Source organism: Atractosteus spatula, chromosome 9 (genome assembly GCF_055471065.1).
Source record: "Atractosteus spatula isolate fAtrSpa1 chromosome 9, fAtrSpa1.hap1, whole genome shotgun sequence".
NCBI classification, from domain to species: domain Eukaryota; kingdom Metazoa; phylum Chordata; class Actinopteri; order Semionotiformes; family Lepisosteidae; genus Atractosteus; species Atractosteus spatula.
In genome coordinates, this window is record NC_142714.1 from 40,209,746 (window position 1) to 40,226,330 (window position 16,585).

A 16,585-nucleotide genomic window follows, 5' to 3' on the forward strand; every position below is an offset into this window, starting at 1 on the left:
TGGTGTGAGTGTGTGCCTGTGTGTTTGTGTCCGTGTGTGCCCTGCAATGGGCTGGCAGCCCATCCAGGGTGTATCCCACCTTGTACCCGTTGCTCGCAGGGATGGGATCCAGCTCAGGTTAGAAAATTGATATCTGTATAATAAATGTAAACACAATCCAGGAACGTTTCCACACAATTTCATTACTTGGTACTTTTTGTAATATTAACAGATTTGTTTGGGTTGAGAGAAAAATACTTTTCCATGTCCAATGCACAGTTCAAAAAGCTTAGAAGATGTACTGAACACAGTAGAAGCATATACCTTAATACTAATAACACTAAATTAAATATGACATGTTTTATACTAGATTGTTGGACAGATAATTCAATCAGGGAAATAATAATGCAGTCCAAAACATAATAAGACAGCTCTCTGTATGTAACTGACCATCCTTCTTGTAAGACCATACGAGGTGTTACTTTACAGTGAGCACTATTCCTTATACCAGAAACATAACACTGACTTCAAAATGTATAACAGTACATCTCAAATCATGTTTGATATAAACTATAAAATGAAAATTGAGAACTATTAAATGTTTTAAATTTAAGAAGCAATTTAATTATTAAATTTATAAACCAAAACGTTTTAGCTGGAACAAAACTCAGAACATTTGAGGACCAGAGTTTTGACCTCCATCCTGCAATCAGTGTCCTATATGTAAGACCACCAGTTTTCAAACCTTCCTCCCAATCCAAATCAGTTTGGCATTTAAATGTCTCTTGTGCTGAGGAAGCGCTGAAATTGCTTCCACTGAACCACCTTTCACTAAAACATAAAAAACATGAATGATTATTTCATCTTTACAAAATGAACATTCCTGAGTGTAAATGCCAAACGCAATTTTAAATCCACTTTTTGCAATCTGTAATTAACCCTCCCAGCTATTATTTTCCAAGAGTACTCAACGTGTCCCTCCTGACTTGATGTCTTCATTTTACTAAATTAATAGTTCACAGTGGCGACTTCTTTCTTTCACTGGAAGTTTTCTTCAATGAATAGATGTGAAATAACTGGTCTTGTTTTGTCATCAACTAGTGGACATGAAAACAGGACAATAAGAAAGGAACTGAGAAATGAGTGGAGGGCAGGAGACCATTTAGCTTTTCTGGTTGCAGTTCATCTACAGATTTGAGGATTTGATTTAGCCATTTCGGAAAAGAATCCAGGTTTTATGTAACAATAACGACACTAGGTAACTAGCTCCAGATATCCATACAAGTAAGAAATCCTAATTTCTGTTTTAAAGGCAGGCAGAGTGGACAGATATCAACATTTGAAAGATGACAGCCTGGCTTAGACTGCTGTTGGACTTGCACACACAAACAGGGGACAATTTCATCAATTCCTCCTACTCACATGCTCCCAGGGGCATACTGCATTATAGTAAGCTCTTTTCAAATGAACACTTCTTTATAATCAGGATAGAACTGCGGTGTACTCAAGTCTTAAACAAAAGATAAATAGGCATATTTTGCATTTTAAACTCAAAATATACATCTACTCAAAAGACACAGGAAGAGGGTGCTGTGCTATTATCCGGGGGCATAAATGAGATGTGTTGAGCTAATGAGAGTTGAACATTATGACAGTCTCAAACCAGAACAGGTTAAAATAGTCATTGTGATCTCCATACCCAGAAAGCACAAAACACATTTCCCTTGCAGTCTTCAACCAGCCCCTTAGCTGTAGGCACAGATGCACACAGGGCCAAACCAACATCATCCACTTATAACCTAATGCCTAGTCCCATGTAGTGTGTCTTGTATGATATAGTGGGATTAAGCCTGTTTTCCTAATGATCCTCGCAAATAAGTGGGCACAGATGACCGTTTCAAAGAACAGCAAAATTATCTTGTCACCCACATTCTTATAATTTGGGCAACAGCGTAAGTGTTCGATCTCTGGAAGAAGTTATGCTTTGTAATTGTAAACACAGCAGTCTTGATTTATTCTGAATTTCAGGACCATAGCAATTAGCTTATCAACAAACTGATAAATGCATCCGAGAGAGCCAGGAGACCGAGCACTACCCTTCTGGTCTGCAGGATCTATTTATGCAGCATGAATGGTAGTACTGACAAAGGATTAGCATCTAGTCCTGCCATGGATGATTAATAAATGTCTAATCTAAAAATCCATGTCTCATGAAAACCAATGCTGATAACACAAACCAGAGCTGAATCCACATCTTAGTTGGTATCTCCCAAGATCTCCATTTCCACCACTCCTTCTCCACTCCATTTCCACATCTTTCCAGTCTTCACGCGAAAGCACAGAAGACACTGCAAATCTATTGATCAGGAGCAATCTATTACTTTTACTCTCCTGAACACCAATATACACAGTGTTATCAATATTTATAATTTAAGCATTTTTTCCCTTAGGCTGAAATGTGATTTTGTGCTACAGCATCTAAACAAAGTAAACAAACCAACAAGCAACATGGCCTGGTGATTAAACAGATAAAAAAGTGCCACCTACTGGCAAAAAGAGGAACTATTCTAAAAACTCACGAACTGTATGTACCATGTACAGTACACTGAAATCCAGATTTTAGAGTAAGCTTTGTTTTACTGATACAGGGGACCTATATTCATATAGGTTTCATTCATATAGGGGCTGAGTGTTACTGTCTAGATCTTGTAAGACTTGTAAGGGTATTGTGCTCCTTAATAAAACAGAAGTGCAAAAATAATCAGGTGGGAAGAAACTTATTGATTGACAGAAAAAGGCCACTTCATCATCTTTGAAGGCAGTATTCTCTATAAATTGCTAAAGTTCAAAGAAAAGCAGCTCTGGAAGTAATCTGTTCAACAAAGGAAGCTAAAAACCTAAAGGGACTTTCATTCCTAAAATAACTAAACAAAATAACTCAAAATGTTAAACCTGTACAGACAGAAAAAGTCCCCCAGTTGACCTGGAAAATCTTCCAATTGTTCTGCAAAATTTTAATAATAAACCAGGATCACGAGGTGTGAAAGACTACAGATGCATGAAAAGAGCTGGTTCATGCACAAAATTTCAGCAGACCCATCTCTAGGGATACAATTTTAAAAAAAGTTAATGTATTCATCTCTTATGGACAACAAACTGAACACTTTGATATCTCAAACATCAGGGACTTGTATATAGAGGTGCCAGTGCAACAATTTCAGTAGGGACTGAAAGCCTTTGTTTCTTTTTTATGGTGTTGCTAACCACCTACAGCCTGGAATGAAAAGACCCCTGAAGAATTATGACTGTAGACTCTGTTAAGTAGCTTGTAGAGTCAAGGCCTACAGATTAATGGTCACAAAGACCCATCTATAAATTCACCCCACCCAAGAGGTCTGTTCAAGTTAGATTTTCTGTGGAACTACAGTATCTTCTTTACAAATAGCACTGCCTGTGCCCCAGTAGTACAGTTACCCATGTCATATACAGTAGTGGATACCTTACTTCTGTTATATGAACATAAGAAGCATGAAGTCTTGTTACATTATGACACTACTAGCCAGATGTCATAATTCACACTACACTGTTTCACCATTATCTAAAAGCATTAGAATTCTTTTTCAGTATCTGAAACCCATGGCCTGTGACTCACTCCACCATCTGTGCTCTCTACAACCAAACAAGAAATTGCACACTTGTTTCCCTATCAAGCTGTTACATGCGTTTATATCTACCAGTTCTCTTCCCTTCTGTTCAGCAACTACAAAGAAACATGATGCAGCACATTCTTGATACCCACATTCATTTTTTGTTCCCCCATGTATTATTAGCGATTTTAATATGTAATGCAGCATGTTCCTTGAGAAACTTCAACAATTTCAACAAAATAAATTATTTTTTAAATAATTTTTAAAAAATGTCAGTGACAATTTTTCTTTTGTTCCTTAGAAATGTTCTATATACATTTTCCAAGCACCTTAGATTGGAGCTGGAAAAACACTACACAAAGAGATTTTCCTCTTCCATATCTCGGAGATTCACCCTGATTCCCGAATAACTCGAGGAATAAAAGGCGTTTGTTTTTAAGAAGCTTAATTCTTAAACTATCCAAACCACTTTTGCCAAGACCGAAAGCCCATTAGCAATGGTATTTTTTCTACCCATTAAGAAACACAAAACCACGAATTCAGGTTTTGTGAGAAATGTTTTAGTACCTTTCACAGATGACGATGTTTGTGCCATGTGTCAGCGGAACTCAAGAACTTAAGGGGAGGATCTGAATTTACAGTACCTGGTATCTGAAAACATAACTATTCAAAGCTTTTTCTTACAATACATTTGAGTTCATTTAATGTGCCAAAAGAAAGTTTAAACTGGAACAGACAGTGCCCCTGAAGAAACATAGGATTTATATGCAGAAATAAGAAATGAGGAAGTGGAAAAGTAGGAGAGACAAAATTCATAATTAATAAAGAATTTATAATTAATAAAGAATTATAAGAATCCATTTCTGCTGCAGCAACAACAAAACTGACATCTCTCACATTGATCTAACAGAAACAGTCAAAGAGTAAACAAGCAACAAATTCACAGTATTGTGACTTAATCGAGCATAAATACTCAAACTATTGACTGCATGTAGCTGTTATGGCAAATATACACGCTCTAATTTATACAAGCTGTGCCTCATACATTACACTCAAACAATTTAAACAACAAGTGAATTTTGTCTCATTTCAAGCCATTACGTTTCAGCACAAAGAGCTTTATGCCTGCTTTTTTGTAAACCAAATATTAGTTAAGCACACCTTTTTCATGGTGAGCACATGGTCAAAAAATTTAAGAAGGGTCTGAAATATCAGCATGATGCAGCTGTGATCTGCTGTTTAACATGTCATTGTCAGTAACTGCTCAGAAAAAACACAATAATCCCAAAATATTAAGAATTTTAGTGTAAACACACCAGATACAGGTTTGTAGAGATTAATATAATTTGAAATCTGAAGAGCAATTTAGCACCCTTGCACTTTATCAGACGACACACGGGTGATTTGATTAATATCGGCATAAATAGCACACCTGAAAGTGGATTACAGCACATTTTCCATATTAATTGGCAAAGCTACAGTAACCTCTTTCAAATGATAATGCAACAAACAAATCCCTAAACTATTATTATTATTATTATTATTATTATTATTATTATTATTATTATTATTAAGTGCACACCTGTAAAGCTACCAAACAGAAAATCACCAGGACAAGGTCATTTTAAAGAAACTTTGACTCCAAAAGATACATTTCATTCTTTAAATAACAGAATGCTTGCTTTATTGGACAGAGCAAAGTTTCATTTTATGCGAAAAAAGTAACATCAATAGCTTTTGCAACTGACTGATAGTAATCAGCATGCAACAGCACAGAAGAAAAGTACACATTACGGGTAGAAATCTCACAGATATATTTGAAACAAAAAACTGTGATTAAGTCTTGTGTCAGTGGATCCATTATTACATAAACAGCAGTCTTTTCAATTAGGATACTAAAGACAAAAAAACATTTCAATACTCAACTTATGGAAGGAGGATTGAAGGTTACTTGCCGTTAGTGGTTTTGGAGGTGATTACTGTAGATGTCATAGACGTAAACATGCAGATGGTCAAGTAAACACTGCGTTCAAATTCAGATTCAAGAGGGGAATCATATAAAAACTGTGAATGACAGAAAACATTACCCATCTTTAGGAAAAGTGCAGTGGAGCTTGCCTCATGAATTACAATGAGACTTTCCAAACGGTTTGCTACAATGACTGCATTCCTAGATAAAACAAAAGTCTAGTCAAACATGCACAATTTATTAACTTGATTCTGAGTAACAGCATTTTGTTATTGTTTCAACTTCACAAATGTCTTTTTTAAAAATAAATGATGAAGTCCGAGGTCATATTAAACCTGCTCGGTATCATCTTGTTGTAACTATAACTTCTCGTTCTCAGAGGAGATTAATGTAGACCTGTACTTTCAATTTCAATGCAATACTGCAACACATCACAATGTCACCTTAAAAACTAATGCATAAGTTACAGACCATAAAACAGATTCAGTTTCCAAAGACTCATTATTCAATGACTCTTTTTTTAATTTGTAAAAGGCAAGGCCTTTTATGTCAACAACATACCTGAGCCTTCTCGCTATTTCATACTGTATAGCACTGAACCCACTGACTTTTCTGCCTGAAAAAGATCTCTTCCTGGACAAAGGCCACTGTTGGATTTACTGCTTGATATACCAAGGCAAAATAATAAGCAATTCAATTTTTATCCCATCATCTACCTTCATCAATAACAGTGGCAGCAAGTTCATTAATCTTAAAGAACATAATCAATGTCCTAGCCACACTTATTGACAGCTAAATAAATTGCTTGCTGTCACGATTGTGGGAATGCAGATATGCGTAAAGTTAAATTTAATATTCCAAGCAAGGTAAACATAAATATCATGGTTTATTAGTGTGAAAAATACTAAGCATCAGAAAACAATCCATACTAATCAAGTTTTTCTAAAGGACTAGAAGAAAAATGCTTTATATTAAAGTATAAGGCCCATCATGCGAGACAGATGCAGAAGAGGTAATGATCTGGGAGTAGCACTGTCCCAGAAGAGGCTGAATTTGATGACATACTGCAGATTTTTTGGGCTAACTAGCAGAAGTATATAAAACAAAGCTCTCACATTCGAAGGTAAACCTAAAGCTTCAGCAGCAAAACTGGAATTTCTTTTTTAAAAAATTCAGATTTTTCTTTTTTAAAATGTCATTCCACCCTGGCCATCTCATTCATAGTCTCTCTTTGATAAACCAACAATGCCAGGAACTCTGCACAGCAGAAAGCACATCTACTGTAAGGAATGCTGTACAGAAACAGGCATTTGTTAATACTCTGCTGGAAAGCAGGAAGAGTAATAAAAATATTTTGACACCGGAGATCTTCTTCAGGCCACACACCTGAAGAAGGTTCCAAAGTTAAAACGTGTCATCTCACTATCTTTTTCCAGAGCTTCCTGCTCAAACGTATTCATTCTAAAAAGAAATCTTAAAAAGGAACATCCTCTACCCACAACTGACACACTCCTTGGCCAGAGGTAAGTATAACCTTCTTTCTTTCTCTGGAATCAAAAGTTTAATTCAGTTTTCGGGTGGGGACATCTGCCCTGACCTTAAATTACTTTTCTGTACCCCAATTAAAACACAGCACATGCCCAGGACTAAATATGCAGCATTAAACATTCATTGTGTAACAAAGATTAACTAACTTGTTCATTTCAGTATCTTTTCCTCTGTCACTGTACAGATTAAGTGCTCCTTTTGAAAGAGGTGCTCTGTAAAAGAAAGCAGACAGAACAAATACTCTGTAGTTAAAGCGACACATCCAGTCACATTAAACATTAACCTATTAAGGAATGAACTTCCATTTGTCTGAATATCTAAACAGGTATTTCAGAAATTTCTACAACCGTTCTACTGCAGCAAGCAAGAGCGGTTAAGACTGTAGACCTACACAGAATATCATGATGCTGCTGTAAGTGGTGTTGGTGGATTAGTATGCAGCACTCTTCCTCCTGGATTGGAATTTCCAAACCAATATCCAGTACCAGTATGGTGATCAGGGACACTGGCAATAGGAGATGCACTCAACTGAGTCATTAAACTGAGGACCTGATTAATAATCTCAAGGTCATTAAGACCTCATGCCATTGTTCAAAAGAGTAGGCATTTTAACCCTGGTGTCCTGAATAAATTCCACAGTGCTTGCCCAACTGGACCTATTAAAGTCTACTCTTATTTCAGTTGAAGTTATCACACACTTCTACAGTACATGTAATCTGTTGTGAAGTGATGGATGCTACACTGCTGGGATGGATGAAGTGGGTTCCCACCTATCTGTAAAGACCTTTGTGGTACTTGTGGAAAAATCTATTTAAATGCAAATAATTAATTACATCTGCTGTCTGCCTCCGGGACAGATGCTCAACAGCAAGCTACATGACCTGGACAGCCCAGAAGCTGTGGAGAAGTGAAGAAGAAAGCAAAGAAGTGAACACACAAGAATGAGATGAAACGTTTTTTTGAGATTTTTGTTTGTGATTTGGACTGTCTCTTGTAATCTAGTAAACAGGATCCGTTGCCCAATTGGATAGAGATCAAGAAAAACCTAAGCCAGCACTCACTGTGGCTAGTGTTCTCTGCACTTTATATAGTCTCTTTTTCATCATATTGCTGCCTTTGTGTGCCCGTTTCCCCAAGACCCCATCTATTTAATGAGCTCTGAACACCATTGCACCTCAAGCAATTGGCACATTACGAAACGGAGAGTATGTGTCTTTTTTCTTTCACAAGCAAGCTCTGGAAAGTTCATTAAAAAGCCTGGACTGTTCATTAGCAGTTAGGTTTGGTACAGAAGGGCTACAATACATTCATCATTAAGACTTCTCATACTCTCATTAACTGGATTCGTTAAACACTGGGGTTCTAAAACATTAATGCATGGAGAAAAAAACATTTTCATTACAAATCACATGGAAACAATCTGTAATCACTAAAGGTGTGGAGTTGCACAAGTATAAGCCCAAAGCACTGGTAGAAGAGAATCTGTGGTTATAGCATTAGCTGGAAAAACATCATATTTGAACACAACCCCTGCACAAAGTTCACAATAATAACATACCACTCTGTAGGGAACAGAACACAATATTACCCTACCATAGGAGAAATGTGCTGTACTGCATTTTGTTGGTTCTGTGCACAGTGACAGCAAAGATAAGTCTGAATTCTGAAAGGCCTGGCAATGAGAATTACTGTACTCAATACAACACATCATAAAAAGTTCCACTGAAGCCTGGTTCTCCTCAACACATTACCGCTCCTCTTAGCTGTGCAGTACAGAGCCCTGGGGCCAGCTTCACGAAAGACTTCTAGGTGGCAGCCTGCTAAATCCAGTTTAATAACATTGAAGAAAATAAATGGAGAGAAAAAAAAAGCTCTTTAAACGTTGAAATGTTTGAACAATTGAGCTGACATCTACAAAAACACAGCATTCTGCCATGAAATATAGCTTTGCAGAGATAGTAGAAATAAGCCAGCCAAGAGCAAAGACTTACTGAAAATGGACCCCTGTCTGGAAAAAGCACTTTATTCAGAGAACTTTTGAAACAATATTTATTTTAAATTGGGCAGCTGCAAGGCTGCTGCTGCTTCATCTAAATATTAGTGTGATTCAGGGACATAGAACGACTACAGTAATATATGGAACGCACTGTGACTTATTTAAAAAGTGATCACGAAATCATAAATGCACCTGATTTGTATTTTTCCGTCTCACTTAGCTCATATATTGAGTTTATTCAAATTTCTTTTTTTATGTAAACGGTACTAGCGATGTTTTGACATGCCAGTCTCTGTGCAGTTATAATGTGGATACTGCTAAGAGAGAAAGGGTAGACCCACATCAGTGTGTGGAAGAGGAGGGAACAAAATAAATAAATACATTTCACATGAGTGAACATGACTATTTTGATTGTGGACAAGTTTAAGTTTTGAAAAGTCTCAGAGAGAGACTGTGCAAATTAACTCTCTAATGGATACAGAGGGTCTTTTAAAGAAGATGTTGAGTTTGGGGTTCTGCTTAATGCTTTCGATTACTATTTCCCTACATATAAGGAGTACTGCTATTGACCTTACAGCTGCCTTTGTGTATCTGTTTTCCCTGAGATCCAGTTATTTCCACATGCCTGTCCCCAGTAGTGCTGAAAGGGCTTGTGTCCAAACAGCTCTGAAGCTGTTAACATAAAAACTAAAATAACACTATAATTCAACAACAGGTGCTATCAAAGACTTGTGCTGGGATGGTTCAGAAAAGAGTGTACTTCACCACCCCTATTTCAAAACTTTCTAACAACAGCAAGGGTTCTACTTCCTTTCAATTGGGAAATAACTCATTTCTTTAACTGAAGGAGCTATAAACCATTTGGAAGCATTTGTTCCTCTTCTTAGCAGTGAAAACAGAACCTTGGTGATAAAATTCCACCTACAGGTATAGCATTCAAGCAGGAATTCTCCCATATTGATACCAATTATTTACGCACCACATGTGACAGACTCCTGCTGTTTAACAATCAACAATCAACTCCATATGTGCCATATGTGCAGTTTTACTACAGAATTGTTTTGTTTTTTTATGTAAGTAAAGGACACTTTGAAACAAAGCTATTAATCTCAACCTTAAGCCTCCCCCATCAGAAACTCTTATTGTGGAAAATTCCAGAACTAAGATTGTAATACCTTTTTTCAGTATTCCCAAAGGCCACTAATAAAATCTGCACATTTTCTCCACAAATCAATTTAGAACAAACAGGTGCCTGAATCAAGTGTTACTAACCCATTCAGATTTCACAATGAGCCATGTATTCAAAAAAGCTGTTGTCTCTGCCCGGTACTTTTAACTGGTTTCAGAAGCAGAGTTAATAATGGCATTTATTAAGCCTATTAAACAGCCTGTCACAATCCTTCTCACACCAGCTTTGTATCTAACAACTAGAACATGATGAGCATCGACAAGATTGTTTTCTTTTCTGTTTTTAATCTTAATTACTGTATGATGGACTCGAATCCTTTTTTAGCAAACGGGGAAAATGGGAAGATATAAGTGTGGTTAGAGATATTGTTCAACATCTTTCAAACAGCTCAATTGCACAGCTAAGTTGATAAAATGCCCATTTAGGCATTATACAAAAAAAGTTAAATAAACTTTTCCAACACAACTTAATCAGCTCAGCCATTCCTTAACTAGTAGGTGGAGGGCCAAGCTTAATCCTCCTCAGCTCCACTGGAGAGACATAAGATAAACACAAATGATATTGTGGCATGCGGTTACAGTCAAATAAAATTCACAAGTCTTCTCTGTTCGTTAACAATTTTTATGATATCCCAGGTTCAGAGTCAAAGAAAAGTTCAACCCGGGAAAGTACAGTAAATCTAATTAAAGACAATTAGAATTCTTAATCTCACAAAGCATTAAAGCACATTGCTCTATAGCACTGATTTGCTATAAGAGCATCACACAGCACTCTTTTACAGTAGAGCATTGAATTCTTTACTAAAAGCATTGACAATCTACAGGGAAGAGAACAATCACAGCAAAGCATTTTCGTGTTCCAGCTTCTCATTTCTTTTTGTGCCTACGCAGGAGAGTTAACATCAATTGAAGGAGTGATGGAAGTCTCAAAGCAAAACTGCAAGGTTGCAGGAGCCAGGCAAGGCACAGGAGATGCTGATGTGTAGCAACAGGACACCCAGGCCCAGTCAAGCCTGCCCAACCCAGATGAAGCACAGCCAAATATAACCGCCCACTTGGGTCATGTCCATTACAATCTACTAATGAGATAACCTATAACTAAAGCAGTGACATCTGGAGTATGGCGACAGATGTGCACTCTGAACGAGCGTTTTTAAAGGCTGAACAAAAGCTTGCCATTTCCTAAGAAGAGCAGACATTTACTGTATCCATCTTATTGCCCACCTGCTAGACACAAGGTCCAGCTCAGTAAAAGCTCAGTAAAATCTGAACACCCAGTGGCAAAGTACCCTGAGCTTTTCATATATTCTGAGCATTATGTGCATGGCTGAACATTTCAACAATCCACAATCAATGTGCATCCTCTAGAAATAACATGTATAACTCATACTTTGATATAGGCACACCATATTATATATGGATGCATTGGTAACCTGTGCTTCTTGTATAATATATATTTTGTATATAGCATGCTTAGTGTTTATCTGAGAATTACAGTACAATACACAGTCAGTTGTTACTTTGCATGGAGCAATTGAGTCCAGAGTAAATCTCACCTATGCATCCAAAAATTAATTTCAGTCTGACGACAATACAAACCAAATCCCACAACACTGCACTCCATCACCACGCCCTTCACTTCACCACAAGGGGGAGCCCCAGTACCCCACAAAAAAGATGAATGTTCACAAAAAAATTATACTTGAAATAAATTAAAATACACAGAAATGAACCCTTAATTCATATACCGTACTGTGGCACATAATCAAGCATTTTAAGCAGACCTGATTTGGGGAAAAAAGATAAAGATATGAGAGAACAAACTCTGACACCCCATGAGCCTATGCACAGGTACAGACAGGAGCATCAACAGAGCTAGCACTGCTTCAGAGAGAGGAAACTATCAAGACCTTTTCTATGGAATATCCAAACATTTCTCACTCAAACATCCAAACAGCATTAACAACTCTTGAACAACACAATACTTTGCTGTTTTACAGCTAACACATTGTAGTTAATTCCTGAATGAAATGTAGAAAGAAAAAACGTTTAGGGTCACACCTGAAGAAGCCTCAACTGCTGAAATAGTGAAATAGTGAATTTATTCAATAATACAACTGCTTTGCAGTGGGCAACAGTAAGATGCTTTGGATAATGGCTTTGTCCACTTAAACTGAGAAAAAAAATAATATTATGAGCAGGTATTTTTAGCTTGCTTCTAATTTCAGGACTGAAATATGTTCTACAATTACTTTGGAATGTTCTCCCCAGTCTCCGTCACATTTGAGAAAGGTTAACCTCTGTGAGGATAAACACTAGCAGATGTGATTAATGTATCATTTAAAAAGGGAATCGGTTCACACACTTTGGATCCTTACACTACTTCAAAACCCAGTGCACACTTAGCTTTGTTCAGAGATACTGTTACAGTATTGTACTACCCTAAATACAAACAATGGTTATCAATTATCAAATGAAAACCAGAAACAATATCCACCAATACTAAAGTTACACAGCAATAATAGTACAAACCTTACTGACAAAGAATGCCTGAAACTCTGTAAGCAAATACAGTTATTAAAGTCTAACTCATTTGTGTGTATTGTTTCACAATGCTGCTGTATATGTTTAAGATCTGTACTTGAAGTGGTTACTTTAGTTTATTATAAAAGAGCGCGAATGATAAAGACCAAAAATAATATGTCCCGAGACCCAAAAACCAGGAAGCTTCATTCTTTATGAGATCATATATGCAACAGATGAAGCGGGTGAAAACAGCTTACAGAGCGCACTAAGCACGAGCTGCTATTTAAAGAACTGGACAAGCTATGTATGTTGATCGTCTATTGACACAGCTGAACAAGAACAAGCTGATGTCATTCTAATGTTAGAGCACAGCACATGCTCCCACATGTGCTGTGCTCTATAGGAGCTATTAGAGCACGCACAGGTACACATCCCAGCTGGCATTAACAATTCCCTTTCATGATATGAAAGCAAACGGACATGTGGGCCAATGGCAACAGCATTTATTACTTAACTTGTTAGCAAAGCCTCCAGATTATCTGTATCCAAGCACACAGAGCAGCAGACTTCAGCAGACTTATCCTAATAGCCTACAACATTAAAAAGGTGTCAAGGCAAAGCAAGATTTAAATCATTTTAAAACCTGAAGGACACCACTGAACACAATCCCCAGATGTTTCTTATTCGGTACTTAAAATGTTTACATTTTACATTTTTCCCCTGTTGTGTTGTTATGTTCGCCCCTTCACACAGGTCTCCACAGCACCATAGCACACTCCCACAACTGACCGGGAGAGACTCAGCGCTCCGCAAAAGCAAATTAAATGAGCTTCATTCCAAATTTGGTGAATACGATCCAGGACGGTTCTACAAACGTGGCTGGTACAATTGACGAACAGAAATTCAACATACAACATATAAACATATATGTTTCTAACATATGTTGTTTATTATTTTGTGATCACACATCTGGGAAATATGAGGCACACATTTCAGGAGACAATGGTGCAATCTAGTGTACATACTGCTGGAGTGGGTAATTTTGGATTTTCCATTAAAAATTTAGTGCGATCAGCAGGAGAAATCTGCTTTTTTTTGACAACTCCTCTTTATAAGCCAGTGAATCTTGACCTTGCCGACTTTTTCCAATACTGCATTAGTTCTAAGTGCTCATGGAAGAGATGTGTGAAGTGATGCATTTTATTACTCAGGGCAAAAACACTCTTCATTGAGCTGAAATTACCATAATCACCACCTCTCCACAGGCTTCATATGAAAACTGCTAATGGAATATTCTAAGGATGGTATTTTCCAAAGGAAAAAACCAGGTGATATATAGAATGCAATGTAGTTTAACGCTGAAAAAAATGAATATACAGACAAAGAGCACAAGCTTGCAGCTTGTAAAATCTAAAATGGACCCAAACACTAATGCTATTGAATGTAAGTCTTATAAGATCCACAAAAACATAATATAGCCCATGCACAGACTTCATGCTACTGAACCTTCAAGACATAGTTAAACCGGTGATACCAGATCTCCAGCACAGGCGTCAGGAAGGAGTAGGGTGCTGACTGTGGTTGCTTACTTTAGGTCTTTAAACTGAGAGACAGCTGCCTCAGACTATTATTGACACTCCTGGAACTAAGCTGAAAGAACTGGAGGTCAATGGCAGAAAGTCATACACCAATACATGTCTATTTTTCTGGAATGCCGTTAATTAGATTCTAAGGTATTTTGAATTGAAGCAATGTTAATTTTCCCTTGATCATGTAACTGGCAAGCCCTTTGCAGCGTTATTTAATTAGAATTCCTGACCATTTTTTAATTAAACATTTGGAGAATGTTCAGGGCCTGCTGAGAGCTTTTACAATGTGTAACAGAAGCAAATTCTAGCAGCTGCTGCTCAACAGAAAATCGAACTCCCCCCCAATGCTATTTAACCCCTTCCAGAAAGCAAAACGTGACTCATTTATGAGATTGGCAATAGTTCCAAAAAGAGATTACTGACTGAACATGTTTCTTTCAAATTCACAGTTTGACGACTTTTCTAAATTTATGTGCCTTCAAAATTAATATTATTTCTTATAAGCGAACTCACAAAACTCATGAAAATATACTGAACTTCAAAAGAAACAGCATTGTGCATATACATTTTGAGAAATCTTTACACATTTTTAGTAGAATTTTGATTGATCATTCATGACTAGTCATGAATAAGATGACTACACTAACGAGAGTTAACAGACACATGCTTATCTAAGCTTTAAAATAAGAATGTTGAGCAAAGCATGGAATAGCAGGTGCATAGCTTGTGTTGCTTCCAACCATGTCCACAGTCATACTTGCATGTTAATAAAAATATTAATGAGCTCACTAAATGTACCTCTCATGTTTGAGCAATACAAAGTCAGTAGATATGCAGCTAAAATGCTTTTATTTTTATCTTGATGAGTCTGAATCTCCCCAAAAAGGGGGGATCAAATTCAGCCCCAGTGTGATCAATTTCTGGTGGCTAAAAACCAAGACCATTTCCGTTAATTTCATGAGAAGCATAAAATATACAAATATTTCCAAGTTGCTTGTGGCAGCTATAATGTTGCAAAAATTAGCCTTCTCAGTATGACTCACTTTAGTCAGTCTGTCTGTTTGTACAAGAAGCCAGTTTTTTTCCCTTCAGAAGAGTTACCAGTGAAGCTGGATCTGTGCTTGAGGAAGTGTTGTCTTCGCCAGGGGCACTGGTGCAGATGGGTCACAACGAGACAAGCTGTCACTTCATTTCAAAGCAAGGAGATTAACAATAACCAAGGCCATCGCAGTTTTCTTCCTTTCATAGTGACACACGGTATTTCTGTACTCCCTGTGACAGAAATGTAAATGAATTTGCACGTCATGCCACTTCAAACACACACACACATATATACATAGTAAGGGTGTTCTCCAAAGGTCACACTAAAATTAATGTCTAGTAAAGTTCGTGGATTGACCAGTGCACTTTTTTAGCAACAAAAAAAAATGCACAGCAGTTCTATCATCTTTGATTTACTGGTGTATTTACAAGCTACAGGCACAACATGTCAAATTGCACTCATTGAAACAAATGCAAATGGAATAGTTTCCAGCAGACATTCCACCAGTTGGAAATTCACATTGTATGGCAGATGCACGTGGTCAAGCAAGCATTCCATGACAAACATTCTGTTACTGTTTCATAAGACCTGACAGACTCACATGACCGCAGCAGCATAGTTTTAGGTTTCCCAAAGTGACCCTAGCAAGCAGCCCAAAACAAAAATAATTCAACATATTGTGGAATATACAGTACAATTTCTGCAATACTCCAATTTAGGTAGGACCCCATCGATAACATCAGTGCATTAGCTAGCAACGCATTTACTAGTTTTTTTTAAGGAACTGATGTTCAAAAAGCAATAGACTCATATTTTGGAGAGGAGTCATGTGGTTCAGGAAGGCAGCTGAGCGTCATCTAACAGGATCAGCTAGGCCAGCAGGAGCACTAGAACCTGCTTGTTCATTCCAATCATTTCAAACACAGATGGCACACTGTTTATTCAAAGACACGTGTATTATTTCAGTATCATTAATGTCTCTCAAAAACGTGAAGATTCTTATTGCAAGCTATTCCAAAATAGATGTCATTCATCAGAAACCAGATTATTCCTGGTGCAAGTCTCTCTATAGTGTGAGTCTATAGTCTGAACAGGACACCA

At 37.2% G+C, this 16,585-nt stretch overlaps 1 protein-coding gene across 6 annotated transcripts in view; it reads right to left on the reverse strand.

The window, feature by feature from the left end:
* Positions 1-16,585, reverse strand: part of klhl13 (kelch-like family member 13) — a 120,173-nt gene that overhangs the window by 63,394 nt on the left and 40,194 nt on the right. The window contains exon 1 of one of the 6 annotated variants that reach the window (XM_088925744.1): positions 7,290-7,317. The exons of the other annotated variants lie outside the window; for them this stretch is intronic. Within the exon in view, the coding sequence (XP_088781870.1) occupies positions 7,290-7,297 (8 nt within the window). The 5' untranslated portion in view covers positions 7,298-7,317. Of the gene's footprint in view, positions 1-7,289; positions 7,318-16,585 lie in introns of those variants that run through there. 6 annotated transcript variants of the gene reach the window in all.